We start from the raw sequence: 24,189 nt of genomic DNA, 5'->3' as shown, positions 1-24,189 counted from the left end.
AACAACTACAACCAAGCATAAACCAAAGAGCATATCAAACTTCCATCCATGTTTGTAACTTTCTTTAATAGTCATGTAATTAAAAACTAAATCCTCATCATTGTGTTGGAAGATACCCTAAGACACAAACACACAAAAACGACTCTAAAATGACTATTTTTGGGTTTTTCAAAACATTTTCTTTTTTTTTTTTCAAATTTTCGTATTTTTCTTTCAAGACACAATAAAACACTTCAAAACACACTAAAAACACTTAGAAACGGTGAGAAACAACTCTAGTTATGCTAGGTGGTAAAATCCTACGAATTTGGAATAAAAAATGAGTTCTAGTATTTGGAACTAAAATGATAAAACGCATTCTAAGTAGTAACCAAGCAAAGAATAATGAGATCATGCAACAACTTTAGAAAACAAGAAATCACAGATTAATAACTCTACAAATAAAGTTCAGGCTCAAGTCTCTCAGGGTTGTAGCGTTAGTTTGAGTTCCTTCCTTCAAGCATGTTACAAAAACTGATTTTCTCCTTTGTGATTACATCTGAATTCGTAAACAACAACTACAACCAAGCATAAACCAAAGAGCATATCAAACTTCCATCCATGTTTGTAACTTTCTTTAATAGTCATGTAATTAAAAACTAAATCCTCATCATTGTGTTGGAAGATACCTTAAGACACAAACACACAAAAATGACTCTAAAACGACTCTTTTTGGGTTTTTCAAAACATTTTCTATTTTGTTTTTCAAATTTTCGTATTTTTCTTTCAAGACACAATAAAACACTTCAAAACACACTAAAAACACTTAGAAACAGTGAGAAACAACTATAGTTATGCTAGGTGGTAAAATCTTATGAATTTGCAATAAAAACACTTGTTTACTCCCCCACACTTAAACTAAACATTGTCCTCAATGTTTCAAACATAGACTTACACATAAACAAGCAAACAACACAACTAACAAACACGACAAGCATGGCAAAGTAAAAGCAAGAAAGAGTAGAGTTGAAGAACGCAAATCTGGTTATGGAGCTAGAATTCCATGAAGCCCTCGTTTGAACACATGGGTTGCCTCCCAAGAAGCGCTTGCTTTGATGACTTCCAGCCGGACGATACCTCCATTTATGCTTCAATAGGGCCAACGGCATGGAGGGGTATATCCTCCATGGCATGCTCTTTAAAAGTCTCGTGGTAGGGCTTCAAACAGTGTCCATTGACCTTGAATTTGGACTGCACCATAAGGAAAAACATTAGTAACAACAAAAGGTCCAATCCATTTAGAACGCAACTTACCCGGAAACAAACGAAGGCTGGAGTTGAAGAGTAACACTTTCTGCCTAAAGAGAATGTCTTGCCACGAATAATCTTGTCATGGGCTGCCTTGGTTTTCTCCTTGTAGATGTGAGCGTTTTCATAAGCTTCATTCCTAATCTGTTCAAGCTCATTCAATTGCAATTTCCTATGGATTCATGTGGCATCAATGTCCATATTGAATGTTTTGACGGTCCAATGTGCACGATGCTTTAACTCAACCGGAAGATGACATGGTTTCCCATAGATGAGTTGAAATGGGGACATCCCGATTGGTGTTTCGTAGGCCGTATGATATACCCACAATGCATCATCCAAATGCAAGCTCCAATCTTTCCTAGTTGGTCTAACCGTCTTCTCCAAAATCTGCTTGATTTCCCTATTTGACACATTGGCTTGCCCACTTGTTTGAGGATGATAAGGTGTGGAGACCTTATGCGTAACATTATACTTCGTGAGTAGCGCCTCAATGATTTGATTGCAAAAATGGGAACCTCCATCACTTATAAGTACTTTTGGCATTCCAAACCTTGCAAATATGTTAGTTTTAATAAAATCTGCAACCACTTTAGAATCATTAGTATGGGTGGATTTTGCTTCCACCCATTTGGACACATAATCCACAGCAAGTAATATATAAAGGAAACCATGTGAAGAAGGAAAATGACCCCATGAAATCTATGCCCCAAACATAAAAAATCTCAACAGAATATATAGGATGATGCGGCATTTGGTCTTTTTTCACTTATATTACCCGTTCTTTGACAACGATCACAGGTTATGCAAAAGGTTCTAGCATCTCTAAAGATAGTAGGCCAATAAAATCCACATCGAAAACCTTAAGTGTTGTGCGTTGTGTACCAAAGTGTTATCCACATGCATAAGTGTGACAAAACGTTAAAATCAAATGAAATTCAAAATCATGCACACACCTACGAAGAATTCGATCAGGGCAATATTTCCACAAGTATGGGTTATACCACATATAAAACTGTGCATCTTTTTTAAGTTTATCACGTTGGTGCTTATTGAGGGTGCTTGGAGCTTGTTTAGTCACTAAGTAATTCACCAAATCAACATACCATGGCTCACTTACCTTAATGGATAGCAATTGCTCGTCTGGGAATGTTTCTGGAATAGGCAATGGGTCTTCATCATGCACTAAACGACTCAGTGGTGGAATAATTCAATTGTGCATCATTCAAGGTCCGGGATGCATAATAGATTATGTGTGCCTTCTTGTCCTTCCTTTGTCCCAAAACAGCCCTAATGCATAATCCAAGGCATCACACATAAGCTCAAAGGGAAGGCTCCAATTTGGTTGGACTATGATGGGGGCCGAAGTTAGCATCTCTTTGAGGTGATTGAAGGCCTTTTCACATCATCATCGAACTTGAACGTCGCATCCTTTTGTAGAAGTCAGCAAAGGGGTTGGAAAATCTTGGAAAAATCCTTGATGAATCACCTATAGAATCCTACATTTCCAAGAAAAGAACGAACCTCTCTCACCGAAATGGGAGAGGGTAAGTAGCGTACAAGATCTATCTTTGATTTATCAACCTCTATTCCCTTTGCTGAAACTATGTGACCTAAAACTATGCCTTGTTTAACCATAAAATGACATTTTCCCAATTTAAAACAACGTTAGTTTCAATGCACCATTTTAAGATTAAAGTGAGATTATCTAAACAACCATCAAACGAATCACCAAATACGCTAAAATCATCCATGAAAACTTCAATGATCTTTTCAACAAAATCTAAAAAGATACTTACCATGCATCTTTGAAACGTGGCTGAAACCGAATGGCATTTGACGATAAGCAAAAGTACCAAATGGACAAGTAAAAGTAGTCATTTCTTGATCATCTGGAGCTATAACAATCTGATTATATCCCGAATAACCATCAAGAAAGCAATAAAAAGAATGACCAGCTAACCTTTTAAGCATTTGATAAATGAACGGCAAAGGGAAGTGATCTTTCCTTGCGGTGGCCTTGAGCTTCCTATAGTCAATGCAAACTCTTCAACCTGTTTGGATATGCGTGGGCACAAGTTCATTCTCTGCATTCTTCACCACCATGACTCCAAATTTCTTTGGAACTTGAACCGATGAAATCCAACAACTATCTGAAATAGGGTAAATGACTCCACAATCAAGGAGCTTGATTATCTATGTTTTCACAACTTCCATCATTGGAGGGTTGACTTGGGGTTGAGCCTCTCGAGTTGGTTTAGCCCCCTCCTCTAGAAGTATGCGATGCATGCATGTTGTAGGGCTAATTCCCTTAAAGTCGGCCAAGGTCCATCCAATGGCTGTTTTGTGCTCTTTCAACACCCGAATCAATTTATCCTCCTCCAATGATGTGAGTGATGAAAAGACAATGACGGGAAACATCTCTTTATCTCCCAAATAGACATACTACAAATGATCTGGCAATGGTTTAAACTCAAGAATGGGTGCCTAAATCACCGAAGGTTACAACTTGTTAGTAGAAATAAGGATTAGAATTGGTATTGGAGGCTTACCAAGATGTTGTGGCAATGACTCAAGGGCAGCAACCATCTCTCCTATTTCTGCACTAGGGGCACGGCAAGGGCATTCTCATTCTTGCCGTGAATGTGCACAGTTTCTACCTCTTGTTTGTTAAGTCCCAATCTGTGTACTATGGTGGTTTCAAGAGGATCCCTCTTTAATGAGTCAAGGTAGTCATGCACCAACGAATCAAATACATCAATAGGATATTTTATAGATTCAGAAAGATTGAAATCAATAACATCCCCATCAAACTCCATTGTTAACGTCCTTTTGAACACATTTATCTTGGTGTGGGCTATTTTCATGAAGGGTCTTCCAAGTAGGATTGGCAAGGGTGTGGAATGGGCCGAATCTTCCATCTCTAGCACATAGAAATTTGCTGGAAATATCAAGTGTTAACCTGCACCAAAACATCTTCCAAAACTCATTTTGGATATACATTAGAACGATCGGCTAATTGAATGATAACACCATCGTTTTTAAGCTCTCTTAGGCCTCGTTTGGCAGCTCGGACTGTACTGATTATTTATGTCGGATAGGATAAATAGTCATCGGATAGTATTGACTAAATTAATCGGGCGTTTGGTGTAGAATTGGATTAATGATCGTATTATTTATACTGTGTTTGGTATTATACCGGATAAGAGAAATCAAATTTAAAATAAAATTAAAAAAAATTGAAATCATCTTTTTTTTTCCGCAAATCTCTCTGCACCCCCCCAAACTCCCTCCCTCTCTCTCAGTCGCAGATCTCTCTGCACCCCCCCCCCCAAAACCCAGTTTGATGATTACTGGAAAAGAAAAAGAATCGAAAAAAACAAAGTTGTCAAATGCAGGAAGAACCCAGCAGCCATAAACCCAGCAGCCACAAAGTTATCCCAAATCTCTCTGTCCCACCCTCAAATCGCCCAAATCCATCAACAAAATCAGGGAACAATTAAGCTAAAAACTCATAAAACATCTCCAGTCCTATAATTCTCTACAATTCCTAGAGAAACCCAATTCGAAAAGTTAGCGTTTTGCAGCTCAAGTTCTGAGAATTCTGCAGAAAGAAAGAGTTGGGTTGCTGGGAGCGGCGGAGGAGATGTGGAGGTTCGGGGGTCGGTGTTATTGGGGAAGAAAGGAGCGGCGGAGCAATGGGGGGACGAAGGAGGGGGACGAAGTGAGCGAGAGAGATGACCCGACTAAATTATACGGAGGTTTTGGTTGGGATAAATAAGCGGGTGGGAGGAGTATAAAATGAGTGGGCCCGGATTAAATAATCCGGTGCTTATTTAATACGAAGTTCACCAAACATTTGTTTCATACTATTAATACTATCCGGTGGTCTTATACGGCGTGCCAAACGAGGCCTTAGGTTCATAGATGCATAAATAGAGTATGGCATGACGTTAATGGATGCACCTAGATCTAACATAGCATGCTCAAACTTGATATTTCCAATAACACAAGGAATGGTAAAACTACCTAAATCTTTGCATTTTGGTGGTAGTTTTCTTTGCAAAATGGCTAAAACATTCTCACTTACCTTTACAACTTCTTTGTTTGAAATCCTCTTCCGTGTTGTGCAAAGTTCTTTAAAAAACTTAACATACCTTGGAACTTGCTTTATTGCATCAAGGAGGGGAATATTCACTTGCACCTTCCCAAACGTCTCAACAATGTCCTTCTCATTCTCTTCCTTCTTTGATTGCATGAATCTATGAGAGAAAGGTGCATTGCGTGGAATTAGATTAGAATGGATCGAATTGGGAACAATCTTACCTGATAGTGATGGTTTAGGGCCCTTGGAAGGCTGCGGCAAAGATGATTCCACCTTTGCCGTGGCTTTGTCCATCTCATTCTCTTCAATCAGCAACTTTTCGTCCTTTTTTTTACTTGGTTTGGACGTGTTTGGCTTGATTCCCACTTTTTTCTGCTTCTCAACGTGATGGCTTTGGCAGATTCAAACCCTCCATTCGGATTCACAATGGTTGAACTAGGGAGTTTTCCTTCTTCTCGAAACTACCCCATGAACTCTGAAATTGCCCTATTTGCTTCTTCACTTCACTCATCTCCTTGGCTTGATTTTGTTGGCCCTGTGTTAATGAAGTTAGTAATTTAACAAGTGTATCATTATCTAATGACGAACCTGAGTGTGTTTGGGCAGATTGTGGTGGGACTTGTGGTGGTGCGAATGGCCTCTAATAGAGCCTTGAAGGTGGCCGTCTATATCCTCCTTGTTGTTGATGTTATTGGGGTTCTCTCCACTTGAAATTCGATTGATCTCTCCAGCTCGGATTGTAGGTGTTAGAGTATGGATCACTCCGTGGTTGATGTTGGCCTTGGTAGCCCACAACATTTGCACTTTCCCATCCTCCATTCTCTATCAATTGAAGGCATTGATCATTGAGATACCCCTGCATAGAGCACACGCCACATACATTTGGTGTAATTCCTTGCACTTTGGATCGTTCAACAACCTGCGATAAAAGAACAGTAAGATTAGCCATTTGAGATTGAAGTTCTGAAATTGCACTTACCTCATTCACTTGTTGTCGTGGGGTGTCTCTTTGTCGAACACCTTCGTATTGTTGTGCATTCAAAGCTCAATTTGCAATTAAGATCTTGGCAGCCACCGATGTTTTATCAACCAAAGCACCACCCGCTAAGGCATCTAACATTTGTCTTTCAATTGGGAAGAGTCCCTCGTAGAAATATTGAAGTAACAGCTCTTCCTTCATTTGATGCTGAGGGTAAGATGCAACTAGACCCTTAAAATGCTCATAATATGCTGGGAAGGATTACGTTGGCTTTGTTGAATGCCACTGATTCTTTTTCTCAAAAGAATGACTCTTGACATTGGGAAAAACTTTTCCAAAAGTGCTCGTTTCATGCTTTCCTAAGAAATGATAGTTTCGGATGCCAATTCGTATAGCCAATCTTTAGCCTTATCTATAAGAGAGAATGGAAAAGGCCTTCATTTTTAGAATGCTCCCATCGACATTGAATGGTGTCATGCTTAAGCACACCACTTCGAACTCCTTTAAATGCTTGTTTGGATCTTCCATGGACAGCCCATGGTACTTGGGAATATGGTGCAGCAAGCTTGACTTCAACTCGAACTCATCGGTTTTTCCTTAAGCAGCCACGGGATATTGAATGCAAAGGGGTACGACATTGTCCAACCCCGAGGATGAAAGTTCTTTGACTGTACGATTGTCCGCTGCCATGATTTCTTCTTCTTCTTGTTCTTCAAATTAAGATTCGGCCTTTGAACTTGAACTAGGTGGATTAGGTTCTAGTTTCTTCCTCTTCCTTCTTAAAGTTCATTCAAAATTGTCGTCGAACTCCAAGATGTTTGCACTAATAGGTTGAGAACTATGAGTCATAAACTAGTACTTGGAACGAAAAAAAAAAAACACAATCAGCAACCAGGTGGAAGGCACGGCAAGGACACACAAACACACAGACACACTTAAAAGAAAACACAAAGACACGAAAATAAACAAAGGATTAGCAAGTTTGCTAATCCCCAGCAAAGGTGCCAAAATTTGATGTGAAATATTCCAACAAGCAAATTAAAACCCTATGATTGTAGTATGTGTAAGTAGGGATCGTTCTAGGACAGAGATTAGAAGGGATGCTAATCTACTCAATTTAAACTTTAAAACACTTAACTAGACTCTTATGACTCAAAACTGACCAAATTGACTCAAAACAGCAAAATTGAGTTAAAAGGACTCAAAACAACTACTAAAGAGTGCTTTGGACGAATTTTAAACTAAACTGACTCAAAATACTAAATGGGGACAGATTTGAACAAAATTAACTAAACTAAGACACCAACTAAGAACTAAGGGGGTTTTTTGGACGAATTTGTCAAAACTAAGTAAATTGCAGTAAACAAAGTAAGTTAAAACGAAATTAAGGTGAATTCAAGGGTGAAAAGCTAGTTAGAGGGTCCTTTTCCACACATGAACATATGCAACATACATCAATTTCAAGTATTGTTTCTTTAAACCATGAATGACAATGCCCCAAATTAATCGTGAATACACTAATTAACTCTCATATTTCTCTAAATTCATTGAATTGAATGGACAACGCATCGCAACCAAATTATTCTCATCAAGTTCCCTATATGAACAACATGATAGAGATACATTCAAAGATCATTAAGTTCCATCGAAATCATAAGCATTGACAAGGCTATCGTAACTATAAACTGCATGATACTCCAGCCAAGAATCTACTTAACACGATTGTGACTAGCAACCTTCACTACTTTTAATTATAAGTTCCTAATGATTAGGTGTAAGTCCCTTATAATTTAGCATTAGATTCATACATGCAAACTAAGTATGCATCCTTAAGCAACACACAAGAATTAGTTATCAATCAAACAGATAAGTAAATCACATTCATGTTTTATGAAACAAAAACTGAAAGTAATCTATTCATATTAAACATATGTCCATGGCTTTGAATTCACCTCTAACTAAAAAGGAATTAGTTCCACATGTTCATAACAATTGAAAAGCAACAGAAAATAAACATGGAAACGAAACGAGGGAAGAAAGAACTCTTAGAACTCCAATGGTTGCAGGTCGCTTGCGCGCAAGGTCCTCATTCTCCAATGAAAGCCACAGGAAGACTTCTTCTTCTCCAATGGTGAGGCAAAGGATGTAGAATGGTGTGAATTGCGACTGAATGTGTTTCTGAATTATATGGGGGGGGGGGTGGTGCGAATTTGTGCTGAAAATATTTATATAAAGGCACGGCAAACCCTGGGGGAATCAGGTTAGGGTTAGAACTTAGCAAAAATCAAGGATTAGGGCCCCTAGGGTTTGGTACAAAGGTATAAGTCCACCGGGAAAAAGATTTGGCCCAATTAATATGTGAAAAGGATTTACATAACCCAAATCCACAAGGAAAAGGCTAATTAAATCAGAATCCATGAGGGAAAAGAGTAAGGAAAGGTGCAGCACAAATTGGAGGGAAAGGGAGAGGAGTGCAAGGCAAGGCAAGGTCTTCTAGAAAGGAATAGGCGCCACCTTTTTAGGGTTTCTAGAAACAATGTGTTTTGTGGCAGAAATTAGGACTTCTAGAAGGGAATGCTTCTAGAAATAGTTTCTAGAAATAGATATTTAGGTCCCCTTGCAGCTAGATTTAAGTTATGATAAGATTTTTGTAGGATAAGATAAGATAAGGTTAGTTTGGATAAGATAAGGTTGGATAAGGTTTTGGATAATGTTCCTCATTTTGAGCTAATTCCTTATCTTCTTTGTCTCGAATTTATTTTCTTCATCTCGTTAGCATATTCCTAGCCTTTTGAACTTCAAAAACGTCCATCCCAAGTGCTCCCCACATATGCTATCCATTTAATGCACAAAACTGCTCCAAAATGCTCCAAATTGCACTTTTTTGTCAACTTTATCATTTGGATCTACAAACACATGAAAATAGCTTAAAACACTATAATAAGTAAGAACTAACAACATAAATGCAAGAAAACAAGCGAACTAAGTCGCATAAATATGCTCCTATCAAACAGTCAACTAAAATCCCCTTGGTTCATCAATAAAGTATCCATTTGATGCCTTCTACCTCAATTGAAGGCTAAAAGAGATTTCTAATAACTGTAAACATTTTTTTGCAATGTTAATTGTCCTAAATTGTGAAATGATTTTTGAGTTAGAAAACATTTTAGTATTTCTAAAGAAGCATGTGGTGGTAATTGCTTATTCATGAAGCAATTTTAAGTGATTACTTAAAAATAAAAACCATTTTTAACGAGGATAATACTTACATTACTCAGAATGCACATATCTTACCTCTTGCGAATAACATATTTGTATCGTATAAATCTTATAATTGAAACCTTTCAATTTCTTATTCTTTGTTTGAAGATCATTCCTACAAAAGAAAATCATTCGAATTGGAGATTGTTTAGTCATCCAAAGGTATTAACTAAATAGATGGTTCATCATAAATATGTTACTTGGTACTCAAGTTGTCCATTTGTTCGCAACATTTGGAGGCATTAACAATCTTTGATGGGGACGATTTTTTGTAGGGAAAATCTTCATATGAAGAGTAACAAATTTAACATTCAGATTATGAACTTTATATATAGTGATGATACGTTATTCGTAAAGGGTGAAATATATGCACTCCTGTTGGAGGATACAAGTATTGTCCTAAACATAATAAATTAAACGTATATCCTAAATATGACCTAAATTTGCAAAAGTTTGTGCATGTTCCCCCATCGTGTATTTGAGTATTCATGAAGGAATACTTCATGCGCCACCTGTACTCAAGGGAAGCTAACAAGTTGTGCTTTGCCTCCATATAAAAAATAACAGTAACCACATCAAGATGTGAAGTATAAGCAATTAAACATCAAAATATATAATATCAATAGTGAGTGTTTTTATATATATTCTTAATCGATGGAATAGTAGTTTGTGTACGATGAAATCTGAAACTTGTGCAAAAGTTTATATATAACACGTAGAATCCAAGAGCGTACATCACACTTTATCATCGAGGAGCTTAGTGGTAGCACTTGTAACATGCAATTTTAATTTTTTTAAGGAATGCCAATTAATTAATAATAGTCCTATATTAATTGGGACAATGAAATGCAAAAGAAAAGATAGGAAAGGGAATCAAGAAGCAAAGCTCTCAGCCTGGGGGCAGAAGTGTCATTTTCCCACCTCCTTTTTAAGGTTCACCTCTCCTCCCCCTCTGCCCTAACTGAAAACGACTGCAAGCAACCTGTGGTCTACCTGTGTATATATCTCCACTAATATAGATATAATATATAGAATTTTATTAATTTCATGTATAAATATGGAATTTACACACCGACTCCAAAACCATTAGCCCTCATCTCTCTCTCTCTCTCTCTCTCTCTCTCTCCCTCTCCCTCTCTCTTCTTGTACTTATCTCTCCGACTCTCTCTCGGTTTTGGATTGTGTTTCTTGATAAATTGATATACAGAGATAATATTCTGTGTAGCTCCTGAATTGATTCAAGAAACGAAGATGGTGGATCTTCAAACTGTTTGCTGCATGTGTGGTGACCTGGGTTTTCCTGACAAACTCTTCCGCTGCAACAAATGCCGCGATCGCTTTCAACACTCGTATGTATTTTATCCATCGCCCATCATCATCATCATCATCATCACCATCATCATCTCATATATGTCATGCATCATACATAATGTAAAGATATGATATTTGCTATGTATGTATGTATGTATGTATGTAAACTGTAAAGACATCATATATATATGTATCATCATGAACATGATCATGGATTCATGGTTCATAGGTGTGATAGGTACTGATAACTGAATAGGTAGAGTTAAAAACCCATCTCTATAAAACACCCACCAAACCTACCTATTATTATTGGTACCATGCATCATATATATGATGTTCATGATCATCATGGTATAATAAGACCATGAGACTTGCATCCTATGTCATCATCAACAACATATATTTGTATAAAAATGTCTATAATGCTGTAACCATGCCTAGTCCTATTATGTCAATATTTCAATTAATATAAAGCTGATAAGAACAAGAAAACTCATTTACTAATTAAGCACGATACCCATGTGAATTTGTATTAAGACAGTTATGTGCTTATGAATTAATTTCTCAATCAATAAGGTCGAATCTCATAGACAATAGTTGTTAATTCTAGGTATTGTAGTAACTATTATAGAGAGTATGCGGAGCCAATTGAACTGTGCGATTGGTGCCGAAGTGATCAAGAGAGGAGCACAACAAGGCACGGCAGCTCTTCCAAGAAATCAAGCATGGTGGCCGGAGGAGGAGTCGAGACTGGAGGTGCCTCGAGCCGGTCAGAATACTCCGGGGATCACAAGATCAAGCAACACGATCATCAACAAGAAAGTGGTAGCGGCGAGAAGGCTAACACCAAGAACCACCCTAGCAGCAGCGCGCCATCACCAAGAACCACTACGCGCAGGTACAAGCTTCTCAAGGATGTCATGTGTTAAAGACTATCTAAAGAGTGTGAGTGATTATACAAGGCTTATGAAGCTAGAGGGCTGTAAGTGTTCATAGAAGCAAATTATGTTAATTATGTATCGTAATTAGTACTTATACTCTCTATCCGGAGAGTGTTCATATTGTTTTTCTTTTTTTTGGGTTCCTTTGTGTTTTATTAATTTGTGTTTTCAGTAAGCAAGTTGTTCATAAAATAAGGTAAGCTTGCTCGGCAATGAATTTAGAACTCTATCTGTAAAGCCCTATATATCTGGTCCAGTCTCTATATTTCGGTCAGAAATAACCCAGTCATAAATTAATACATTATGAACTAGCTATAGTATCTAGGTTTCCTGCATGAACCACATAAAGAAGTTCAGTTTCAAGGAAAATAATAAAACCAGTTAAGGTATGCTGTTTTTCCTGATTAAGATTAATTAATCAATTCAAGATGTATATAGAAAACCCTAGGACCTGATTAAAACTAATTAATCAATTCAAGATATATATAGAAAACCACCACTTAATTAGTACTACGGTTTAGTGGTATTTCTCTTCACTTATAAACGAGAGATATTAAGTTCGGATCTTGCCAAAGGTGAATTTGAACCTTATTATTGCTCCAAGAGGATCCTCGCCGGATCCTCCAACCACATCCGTTCATTGTTCATTGTGCGGTCAGAAATCATTGGAAATTTTTTTATTCAAAATTGAATATAAACAGTACCTGGCAAAAACTAGCCACACGATGTATGATGAACGGATGTGATTAGAAAATCCCTGGAATTCTCACAAAAAGGATCCGGCGATGATCCTTACTTATTATTACTAATCCATTGTAAGGCTATAAGATAATATCGTTTGTTCATAAAAAGATATATAGAAAACCCTAGGACCTAATAGAAATAGAAAATTACAATAATTCTATTCTAACAGTTAATTAATTTTTTTTCGAGTTGTACTTTGTTGTTTGGGAGGAGTGTGGTGTAGGACGTAGATGGTGAGTAGTATTTGTAGTACTGTAGGGTTTGTCTCTGTCACGGCAGGGTTCTTGAGGGAGTTGCACCCTCTTTGCTTTGTTGAGACTCTTGAGGAGAGAATTGAATGCCTTGGGATACATTCTCACCAAAGAATTCATAGTACCTAATGCCTGCTGCTCACTTTTACAGATTCATTGAAGGCCTTTAATAGACAGCTAGGCCCTCTCTATTATTGTGCATGCTCAATTAAAAAAATAATAATAATGCACATATATATAGTTTTGGTATGAGAGAAGTATTTCACTAGGGTAGCGGTTTTGATACTTCCTGTACGTTTAGGCTCAATCATTCTGGACTGAGCGTGCGTGGAGAGTTATACATTAGTTAACTACTAGTGTTGTAAATTAAATGATGTGAGTGAAAAATATTATTTCTTCAATAGATTGAATTAAGCGTATGTAAGTGGTTTTTTTAAGTTTACTGTCAAATTGCAAAGTTTAACGTGGACATGCAATGGAAATTACTAATTTAGAATATTGTTTAGAGTATAGTATGGAAAGAGAAAAGATCTGTGAAATGCGTAGAGATAAGAAAAAATACCAACAACGAAAGAAAATCTGTACATAAACATAAGTGGGAATTTTTAAGTGGATGCTGTTTCTAGGCCATTCATTTAGTTCAGGAATCCTTGATTTTAGCCATGTTTCTTACACATGCTTTGTACTAGTATTGTATGATGATTTATGAAATATCTCTAAAGTACACAAGCTGATAAGGTCTCTTGCACTGTACGTGTTTTGGCCATTTATGAGAAAGCAACAAAACTCCTCCTCATTGGTGGTCTTGAATTGACAATAAAGCTATTTTATTTTTTTATAAATTTGTTAGATTAAATATTATTTTAAAAATTTGACAAAATTTGAAGTCACGCTGCTACATAAAAACAACACGTATCTTTACCATTGTAGTTGAGAGCCATTTCTGAAACCATCTTCTTTTCTTTCTCATTCAAATCCCTTGTATTATTATTATTATTATTTTGTGGGGCTGATTGAACCTACAAACATCCAATAAAACTATACAATGACGCCAAAGTCAATCGAAACTTTTCCCAAAATATCAACACTAATTAATGTTAGTCAGGTTTGTTAGAAATATACTAAAACATAAACAAAAATAAATAGTGTCACATCAATGTGAATTGGAATTTTTGTATTTTGTTTTGAGGTCTACGTATACAATCACTTGGAATCATTTTTCCAATCCATCACCCTCCGAACAAAATAATATTACTGTTATATTAGTCCATTAATAAATTTGAGCTTTTTGTTTGTACGTCGACACAATTAGTTTAAATTACTTGTTTGTCAGGTAAATTTATCTCCTCATGCGATGGCTAATAAAAGATGAAAGAATCTCAGTTTATAAGCGCATCTCTAATACAAGGATGATAGGAGCATATTTATGCGCCTTAGTTAGCTAGTTCTTATGCATCTTTGTTATGTTTTCTTCGTTAAAGTAGTCTTTTAAGCTACTTTCTTGTGTTTTCAGGTTTAGCGGACGTATTACATGAAATGATGCAATTTGGAGCTTTTGGAGCAAAAAGTGAGCTTGAATTGAAAAGGACATGCTTGGAACGCAAGGTTGGGATGGAATTGAAGAGTTGAAGATTTGAGGTTTCCTACTTGAAGTAGGAAAGCTATGCCTAAAAGTTTCCATTTTGGGTCGATCTTTCCTAAATCGGAATTGGCAACCAAAGTTTCTAAAAGTTGGAAGTTTCTATTTTTTGAGGTTTCCATTTTCGAGAGTTTCTATTCTTGGCGTTGGGCTTTTAGATGACCTAAACCCAAATTTCCTTGTGGACCTTCAACCCATGCCGAACCCTAGGGCCTAATCATCTAAAATCTGCCATGTTAACCCTAGTCCATTCCTCCTAAACCCAAGCCGCACCTTTCCATCCTAGAAGCCTATTTTACAAACCCTAGCCCATGTTCACTTAAGTGCCGCACCTAACCCTAGCCCATTGTTGTCTAATCTGATTTATTTAGGGTTTTAGGTGTCTATATATATGTATTTTACACCTAGCCGCACATCTTCTTCCCTCTCCATAAAAATCAGAAAACCATCTCCCTTTCCCCACCTTGCCGCAACCACCATCACCAAAACCATCTCTTGCCGCAGCCTTTGATCCATTCCAGCCACCATCCTCCACCTTTAGACACCATTCCACACCTCCATAACTCTTTCCCACACCTTGCCGCACCACCATACCATCCTAATTCCCTTCTAAAAACCAAAAACACATCCAGCAAACTCCATTCACGCCAGAACCTGTCCCTCACCTTTGCCGAGCCCAACCTACACCCAAATCCATATTCTCTGACCCCAAACCTTCCTAGCCGTGCCCTACACCTATCCTAGATAGTTTTCCACCATTCTCCCTCATCCAAAGTCATCCAAAACCATCCAAAAACCCCCTAAACCAACTCTGCCGCAACAAGGAGAAGAAGAAAGAGGAGCTTTCTGTGCAGAATTCAAAGTGGACTTCTTTGGCATTTTAGGTGTAATCTTTCTTATGTCTTCGATGTTTCAATTCAATAAACTTTGTGTTGTGAGTATGAGGAACTAAACCCCCTTAGTTGGGGGTGATTCGAAACCATGTACATGCTTGCAATTTGATTCGATTACATTCAGTTGTTATTTCATGAGTTATGAATTCAATTCGTTCATCTATTTGATTGATAACTTATTTGTGTATGTTGATTGAGAGTGCACGCTTAATTTTCATGCATGAATATGATGCTAGATTATGAGGGAGTTTCACCTAATAGTTACAATCTTATAATCACAAGTAGTGAAGATCGCTTGAAACGATCGCGTTGAATGAATTCTTAGCATAAGTTTCATGCAATTCATAGTAACAAATGCTTCGTCAATGCTTATGTTTTTCATAGAACGTAATGATTCTTGCTTGTATCTCTATTATGCAATTCATGTAGGGAACTTGTAGGGAATGTTTTGAGTTGTCGTATGCAATCATCCAACTTGATAAATTCTGGAAAAACTGAGGGTTAATTAGTGCAATTCACGGTTAACTTGGGGCGTTGAGTATTCATAGTTTATCGGAAGAACAACTGAAAATCGTTTTGTTTGCAAGTGTGACATGTGTGGAGAAGAACCTCCTAACTAGCCTTTTAACCATCTATTTCACCAAAATCGTTTTTACAATCTGTGTTAATTAAAGTTTCTGTTTTGTTTTCAATTTTCGTCCAAAACAATTCCCCCTTTATTTTGAAGTCTTAGATTAGTTAGAAAGTGTTTTGATTTGTGTTTCTAGGTGTTTTGATTCAAGTTTTCAACCAATTTCGTCCAGATTAGTGTAAGTGCTCAAAACTGCCCAGAAAGTGGTTTTTAGGCAGTTTTGAGTCTTCTAGTTGCTGTTTTGGTTTTTAGGTTTGTTTAAGTGTTTTAACTTTTAGTTTTGCATTCTTTGAGTCTAGTTTAGTGTTTTAAACTTTGTTTTTTAGTGTTTAAGTCAGTTTCCAAGTATTTAGCAATCCCTCCTAATCTCCGGTCTAGAACGATCCCTACTTACATCTTTGCTACAATTTGACAAAAAGAGGGTTTAATTTGTGTGCTTATCTATTTCGCATCAAAGGACCTCAAATTTTATTGAGCGGTCTTGCGCACACAACTATTTTTATTTCTTACGCGTATTTTCAACTTCAATTGTCAGATCGAATGAATTGAAAAAAAAGTTAATAGCAAAAAATTAATAAGGGTGTGATTGGTAAAAATAGTTGCAGTTCGAGCACTATCAATCTTATATTTGAGTCTTATTATAAGGCAAAATATCTTCAATATACATGAGATTTAAAACTCATATTTGAATTTGAGACAAAATGAGATCCAAATTTGGGTTTCAATATAAGATTTGAGTCCAAGTTGGAGTCCTTGTTAAGTACAAAAAATGTTATTCATTCAAGAAAAATGAGAATTGAGTTTTGAGTCCAATCATCTCCAATGCAAAAACTTAAATATGAGTTTTGAGTACAATACTTTATACTTCAATGCAAAGACACAAATTTTAAAATTCAAAATGAGTAGTAAACCTTGAGTCTTTGTATTGGAAAAGAAAACCAAAGTACATAAATCCACCATCTTTAAAACTCAAAATGAGTTTGAACCTTTGCATTGAAAAAAAAACTAAAATATATAAATCCACCACCTTTTTAATACCTAAATATACGAATATATGTCTAAAATTTGAGTCTTTGCATTAAAAAAGAAGATCAAAATACATAAATCTACCACCTTTTTTTAATCCAAATATAAAAATATAGATCTAGAATATGAGTCGAGATACTCTACGTAATACTAGATTACCCAATGAACGTTTCGTCCTCCATCGGTCGGTCCACGCTTTCCTTTGTTTCTAAACTGTCATTAAGCTGGGTCACATGGTTGCTTCGGCATCATAGCCTCAATCTTCTCTTATCCAACTTACAAGCAAACCTCAATCAGTACGTTGTATATGCAATATCTAGGAAAAAAGAAACACATGAAATGTTGCTATTTCCATTCCTTCTAATTTTACCCTTATCCTTCTTTATATGTATTTGATTCTCTCACTTATTCTAAGATATACCAAATTCGTAACAAATAATTAATAGCAAAAAAAAAAAAAAAAAAAACAATTGACAATAGTGTTGTAGGCCAATTTAATTGAACAACATAAAGGACATACAAAGAGGGGTGTGGCACAACAAAGAGAGATGTGTAATTGTGATGTCTGTGTTATCTCATGCAATCGTGTCTTTATTTATAATAGTAGGAAAAGTAAATTCCTTACTCCAATAGGATTACGACTCTAATAATATTTAATCTAAGAGATATGGTAGAACACAAGGATATCCCAAGATATGATAGGATTTACAGGATCACATTCTTAATCTAATAGGATTGTAACAGTCCCCCTTGAGTGTGTAAATACTTAAACAAAACATCGCATCAGGTCTTTAGCGGAAGAAGTAAATCAGTTGATGAAGTCGTCAACATAACGGGCGAATGTGAGTCTCAAATTAATGAAAGCATGCATTGGTAATATAACTCAAAAAATCTTGCTATGGTAAAACTCAAAGTAGGTGAAAAATCCATAGACCAACATCATACGGGACGAAAGTAGTAAACCTCATAAGGGTATAACCAGCCCAGGATGGGTGCCTCATCAAAACCTAGTTAGGTGGCAATCCAGCGGTAAAAATGCTCCTAATCGTGGGGAAAAAAGTTCATTAAGATTGAGTGAGTATATCTCTGTTACTCTCCCTAAGTTTGACAAAACTTCCAAATAAGTGATAGGAGCATATTTATGCGCCTTAGTTAGCTAGTTCTTATGCATCTTTGTTATGTTTTCTTCGTTAGAGTAGTCTTTTAAGCTACTTTCATGTGTTTGCCCAGTTCCTTCAGGATGATGGGGTGTTCTTATGAATTATTTGTCTCCATGTCTTTCCATTTCCTCTACTTGTGGATGACGACGATGGTGGATTTGCATTTAAGTACTTGCCCACAATATAGTATCATGCGCGATATGCAGCTAGGTAGGCATAGCATGCAACTGTCTTAACTGTGGTATTCTCTCTTGAATCAACGATTTCAGTTCAACATGTCGTTTCGACTTAGGATCTTCTCTTTCGCAAGGAGTGAGGGCATGTCTCCCCCAACCATCGTAATAATTTGACCTTCTTTGCAACTTTGATAATAAACATGTGTTTGTGTAAAAATCCTGTCTTATGCATCTTCTTCACAAAAATTTCTCAACCCGATAAATATTTCTAAGTAAAAGAACTATAAAGAATAGAATAAGTCATGGAGTAGAATGCAAATAAGTTTGTGAGCGGGGGACAGAGTTTAAAGAAAAAACCCCTTGGTAATATTGATCCGAAGAAATATTACCTCCTAAAATTTGCATATGTAAAGGATTCTCATTACGATAGTCAGAGTACCACCTTACTCTGGTACTAGGAATGCAAGCATTTAAACCCATGATGAATCTTATGCTCCAAAATTATTCGAACATTTATCGGACTTGAGATGATTGCATCATTCCTGTAAAGAATAAATTAGTAAAAATGTTCAGTTCTTTGCCCCCGTTTCTAGGTTAAGAGTCTCAATATTTGCAATGTAGCGTGGGAATGATTATTTCCTAGATTGGATTGCAAGTCCATTCCTAGTGAATCTTAAATAGAAGTTCTTTAGGAACATGGTCAACAACATGTAGGTCGAAAACACTTTTTGAATCTTTTTGTCAAATGATATGCGTTAAACCAGAGCGTTTTCGATTGGACTACCTTGTTTAGCTTGACCAAAGCATTTTTGCGTATCGGAGCTTCGTTGAAATAAAATTTCTTTTAGGGATTACCCATTTTAGATGCCCCCTTTGGATTTGCTTACACTTGGTGTTGCAGAGCTTACTTGACTTAGTAAGTCCATCACTTGCCCAACACACGTAACACGAGACCATGCTAACCTTAATGAGAAATACACGGGCCTTTCCAGATAGTCAATGTTCAATTGATTTTCCAAATAGCTAGGAACTTTATTTAAAGATTGAGTGACTCTTAGGACATTGCTTCCATACCTAAATTCCTATGTACTCATTCAGAGTATATTATCTATATGATATAAAGCCAAACTCATGAATGAATAAATCTTGCCCATTTATTTATTAATTAATATAGAGTTGTTACATAATATCCAATATTACGAAATTGACTTTTACGGCACAACTCGGACAATCTCCCACTTGCACTAAAGCCAATAATCACAATGACGCACACAAAAACTATTTAGGTGTCAATCAACCTACTTATGTCACATTGCATTATTAATTAGGTTCACTATGTTTTGTGCAGTGTTAACTCTTTAAACTTGAATCTTCTTTTTCACAGATTTTCTAATCTTGTGAATTGGATTTTCGATGTGTTTGGATGACTTATGATACCTTGGGTGCTTGGCTTGAGCCTTCGCCCCATTGTCGATACAATGGTAGGAACATATCCTTTTTCCAAAACAACATATTGATTAGCATTTAAATTATACTCATACTTTGCTTTTCAGATGGATAGCATTATGCACTTTTGCATATTGCTTTTCCAATTCACAGCTTCTTCATTCAAAATGTAGAAACATCTTTATGTAAACCTACACTTTGTAGATTCTATGTGGTCTGAATTTTGTTGGAAATGTGTCCTAAAACCAATCATATGATGATATTTTACGGACATTTCACATGTTAAATGTTGATCATGTTTTATTCCTTCCTAATGCTAAAACATGTTGAGTATAATAGCACAAGTAAGGGTGTCGAATCCACAGGGACTAATTAGACCTATATAACCACTTGTTTTGCAAGAACCCTATTAGAAAATAAAACTAATCACTTCAGACAGATTTGATGTTGTAACTTGAAACACACGGAAATGAAATGAACACAAGTAAATGAATCTACAAATAATGAAATGAGATAGTATCAATGGAGATGAGGCTAGGGATTCGGTTTCACCATTGCTAAATTGATTCCATGTTTGTTAAGTCAGTTTATGCTCAGCCATCTATCTATTTCTTGAGTTTGTTTCACTTAGATATGATCAACCATATGATATGTGGATTTGATCAAATATTCCTAGTCATGAACCTAATTGTGATGTTCAACTTCGGCTCCTAATCAAGAATGTGTTATGCATAAGAAACTTTCATAAAACCAAAGAAACACTTGGCAGGATGTTTGCAAAACGTTTCCTTCAATCATTCCCATATCTGCCAAAGTTATGCATGATGTGTGCTTTAAGATTGGCTAGACAACTTATGGTTAATTCAAATGGTGATCAAGCATTAAAACCAACACACAAAGTCACAATTAAATCAGAAAATGAAACAAGAAATAGAAGGATAAACTGAGCATTCCGAATTAACTACATGGCAATCTTGCTAGGCTACATCGAATCCCTAGAATGAGATTAGTTACACTTCATGTTTACAAATGATTTAACATAAAAATATATAACATGAGTGAACATAGAATTGAGAAGAAGAAACCCTTGAAGCAAAACTGATGTTGAAATCCTTTAAGAGTGACCTTCGGTCTTGGTTCTCCAAATGTGATGTATATGAATAAAGGTTGAGCAGCTTGTGGATGAATGGTTTGTGCAAAAAATGGGAGAGAGGATGGACAGAAAATGGAAGCTAGGTGTGTGAGTAATGGTATGGTCGAGAGCTCTCCCAGAAGTGAGTCTTGTATGGATTTTAAATTGGAACTTCTAAGGAGAACACGCGGCTGGTAGTAGAATAATGGAGCTGCCTGATAGGAGCATATTTATGCACCTTAGTTAGCTAGTTCTTATGCATTTTCGTTATGTTTTCTTAGTTAAAGTAGTCTTTTGAGCTACTTTCATGCGTTTTCAGGTTCAAAGGGCATAATACATAAAAGTTGGCAAATTGGAGTTTTTAGAGCAAAAGTGAGCTTGGATTGAAAAGTACATGCTTGGAGCACAAGGAATGGACGAGTTTGAAGGTCAAGGGAGCGTAAGAAATGAAGAAATGAAAGTGAAGAACAAAGAAGTCGGAATTGGCAACTAAAGTTTCTAAAGTTGGAAGTTTCTATTCTTGGAGGTTTCCATTTTCGAGAGTTTCTATTTTTGGCTTTGGGCTTCTAGACGACCCATCCCTACCTCTTGGACAAGGCCGCACCCTCCTAGCCCAATTCATCTTGGATCCTCACTTAATGCCGCACCTAAACCCTAGCCCATTTCCAAATCTGATTTCCCTAATCTCTGCCGCACCTAGGGCCCCAAAATACCTGATTTCCTTGCCTTGCAAGGCATCCTAGAAGGCCCATCTCTAACCCTAATCTGATTGCTAGGGTTTGAAGTGCCTATATATACTCCTTTAAACCCTTTGGCCGAACCTACCACCCCCCATATCATCCATTCACTCCAGAAAATCATTCTAAACCCTTGCCGCAACCACCAATCCCATTCTCCCTAGTTCTAAGTCCTTGCCGTGCCTCCCTAGTCCTTTTAAACCCTTCTACCCTCTTCCATAATCATCCATCCACCACAGCCGTGCCTTCCCACCACCATCACCACCTTGTGCAGCCACCAAAGGAGGAGAAAGAAGGAGTGCCGTGCAGTCCAAAGGAAGGAGACACCTTGCACATGCAATCTGCCATTAGTGGAGTGTTTGGAGTTCTTTCTTTCTTTGTTTCTGTTTTCATGTTTAATTTACATTGTTGTTCAATTATGTTAGACATGTGGAACTAATTTCTTTTTAGTTAGAGGTGAATTTGAAGCCATGGACATATGTTTTATATGATTTGATTTCTTCCAATTATGATTTCAGAAATTGTGAATGTGATTTACTTATCTATTTGATTGATAACTTGTTTATGTATGTGGGTTGAGGGTCGACACTTAATTTGCATGCCTAAACTTGATGCTAGGATATAAGGGAATTTCACCTAATCGTTATTAACTTATATTCATAAGTAGTGAAAGTCGCTAGTCACGATTGCGTTAAGTAAATCCTAGGCAAGAGTAACATGCGTATCCCATAGTTATGAATGCCTCGTCAATGCTTATGATGTCCATTGAACTTAATGATCTTTGATATGTGTCTCTATCATGCGTATTCCATAGTTAGGGTCCTTGATAAGAATAATTTGGTTGTAATGCGTATTCCATTCAATTCAATGAATCTAGGGAAATCTGAGAATTAATTGGTGCAATCTAGTTAATTTGGGGCATTGTCATTCATGGTTTGTTGAAAGAGTAATTGGAGATTGAGTTGTATGCATATGTTCATGTGTGGATAAGGAACCCTCTAACTAGCTTCTCACCATTCTATTTAATCACAATCTGTTTTGCTTTACATTTGTTTTTAAAGTTTGAGTTTTAAAGTTTTAATTTCGTCAAAATCATTCCCCCATTTATTTTAAAGTGTTAGATTAGTTAGAAATCCATTTAGTTGTGTTTTTAAGTGTTTTGAGTCAAGTCATAGTCCAAATTCGTCCAAACTAGTGTTAGGTACTCAAAACTGCCCAGAAAGTGGTTTTAAGGCAGTTTTGAACCTTTTAGTTGCTGTTTTGAGTTTTTAGTTTGTTTAGGTGTTTTAAACTTTAGTTTTGCATTAATTGAGTCTAGTTTAGTGTTCTACATTATATTTTTTATGTTCTTGAGTCAGTTTTACATTGATTAGCATCCCTAGTTAATTCCCGGTCTAGAACGATCCCTATTTGCTCATATACTACAATTGTCATCCATAGGGTTTAATTTGTGTGTCAAGTTAATTTTCACATCAAATTTTGGCGCCGTTTCCGGGGATTAGCAAAATTGCTAATCCCTTGTGTTTTTGCCGTGTGTCTTGATTTAATTTACCTAGTTTTCTGATTTTGTTTTGTTTTCTTGGTTTAGGTACTAGTGCATGACGCGGAGTTCTCAAACTGTGCATGCAAATATCTTGGACTTTAACGACGATTTTGAACGTGATTTGAGAAGAAAGAGGAGGCATCCCGAACCTAGTGAACCTAGTTCAAGTTCAGAGGCCGAATCTGAGTTTGAAGAAGTGGAAGAAGAAGTTATGGCCGCGGACAATCGGACCATTAAAGAGCTTTCGGCCTCGGGGTTGACCAATGCCGCACCATTATGCATTCAATACCCCGCGACTGCCCAAGGCAAGACCGACGAATTCGAGCTGAAGTCAAGCTTGTTGCACCACATTCCGAAATACCATGGGCTTTCCATGGAAGATCCCAACAAGCATCTCAAGGAGTTCGAGGTTGTTTGTTCGAGCATGACACCCATCAATGTTGACGGGAGTATTCTGATGATGAAGGCCTTTCCATTCTCACTTTTGGAAAAGGCGAAAGATTGGCTTTACGAGTTAGCACCCGGAACGGTTACATCTTGGGATAGTATGAAAAGAGCGTTCTTGGAGAAGTTTTTCCCAACTTCAAGAGTCATTCTCTTGAGGAAACGGATTAGTGGCATCCAACAAAACCCAGGTGAATCGTTTCCTTCTTATTATGAACGTTTTAAATCACTTGTTGCTTCTTGTCCACAGCATCAAATGAAGGAGGAGCTACTCATTCAATACTTCTACGAAGGACTCCTTCCCATGGAACGCCAAATGCTTGATGCCTCGGCGGGAGGAGCGTTGGTGGATAAGACTCCGGGGGCTGCAAAAGTTGTAATTGCCAACCGAGCACATAATGCACAACAATACGAAGGTGTTGGACAAAGGGACCCCCCACGGCCACAAGTGAATAAGGTAAGTTCTATGCCCGAGATTCAATC

At 36.9% G+C, this 24,189-nt stretch overlaps 1 protein-coding gene across 1 annotated transcript; it reads right to left on the bottom strand.

The window, feature by feature from the left end:
- Window positions 1-1,122: 1,122 nt before the first annotated feature.
- On the bottom strand, window positions 1,123-5,686 carry LOC139191513 (uncharacterized). Its single transcript, XM_070812400.1, has 6 exons — window positions 5,445-5,686; window positions 3,087-3,316; window positions 2,408-2,472; window positions 1,612-1,989; window positions 1,294-1,431; window positions 1,123-1,230 (listed from the first exon to the last, which is right to left on the bottom strand). The coding sequence occupies exons 1-6, from the start codon at window positions 5,684-5,686 to the stop codon at window positions 1,123-1,125; spliced, it is 1,161 nt and encodes a 386-aa protein (XP_070668501.1).
- Between the last annotated feature and the right edge of the window lie 18,503 nt (window positions 5,687-24,189).

The sequence above is a fragment of the Malus domestica genome, chromosome 02 (assembly GCF_042453785.1).
Source record: "Malus domestica chromosome 02, GDT2T_hap1".
In the NCBI taxonomy this organism is placed as follows: Eukaryota; Viridiplantae; Streptophyta; class Magnoliopsida; order Rosales; family Rosaceae; genus Malus; species Malus domestica.
Note: the sequence above shows the minus strand (reverse complement) of the source record. Positions and strands in the feature narration are given on the sequence as shown.

Excerpts from the sequence above, each read along its gene's own strand:
- LOC139191513 (XM_070812400.1), bottom strand. The coding sequence starts at position 5,686 with ATGGACAAAGCCACGGCAAAGGTGGAATCATCTTTGCCGCAGCCTTCC. Across the intron at positions 1,432-1,611 it reads ATTTGGATGATGCATTGTGG|ATTAGGAATGAAGCTTATGA; the intron begins GTATATCATACG and ends GAGCTTGAACAG. Across the intron at positions 1,231-1,293 it reads CAGCCTTCGTTTGTTTCCGG|TCCAAATTCAAGGTCAATGG; the intron begins GTAAGTTGCGTT and ends CTTATGGTGCAG.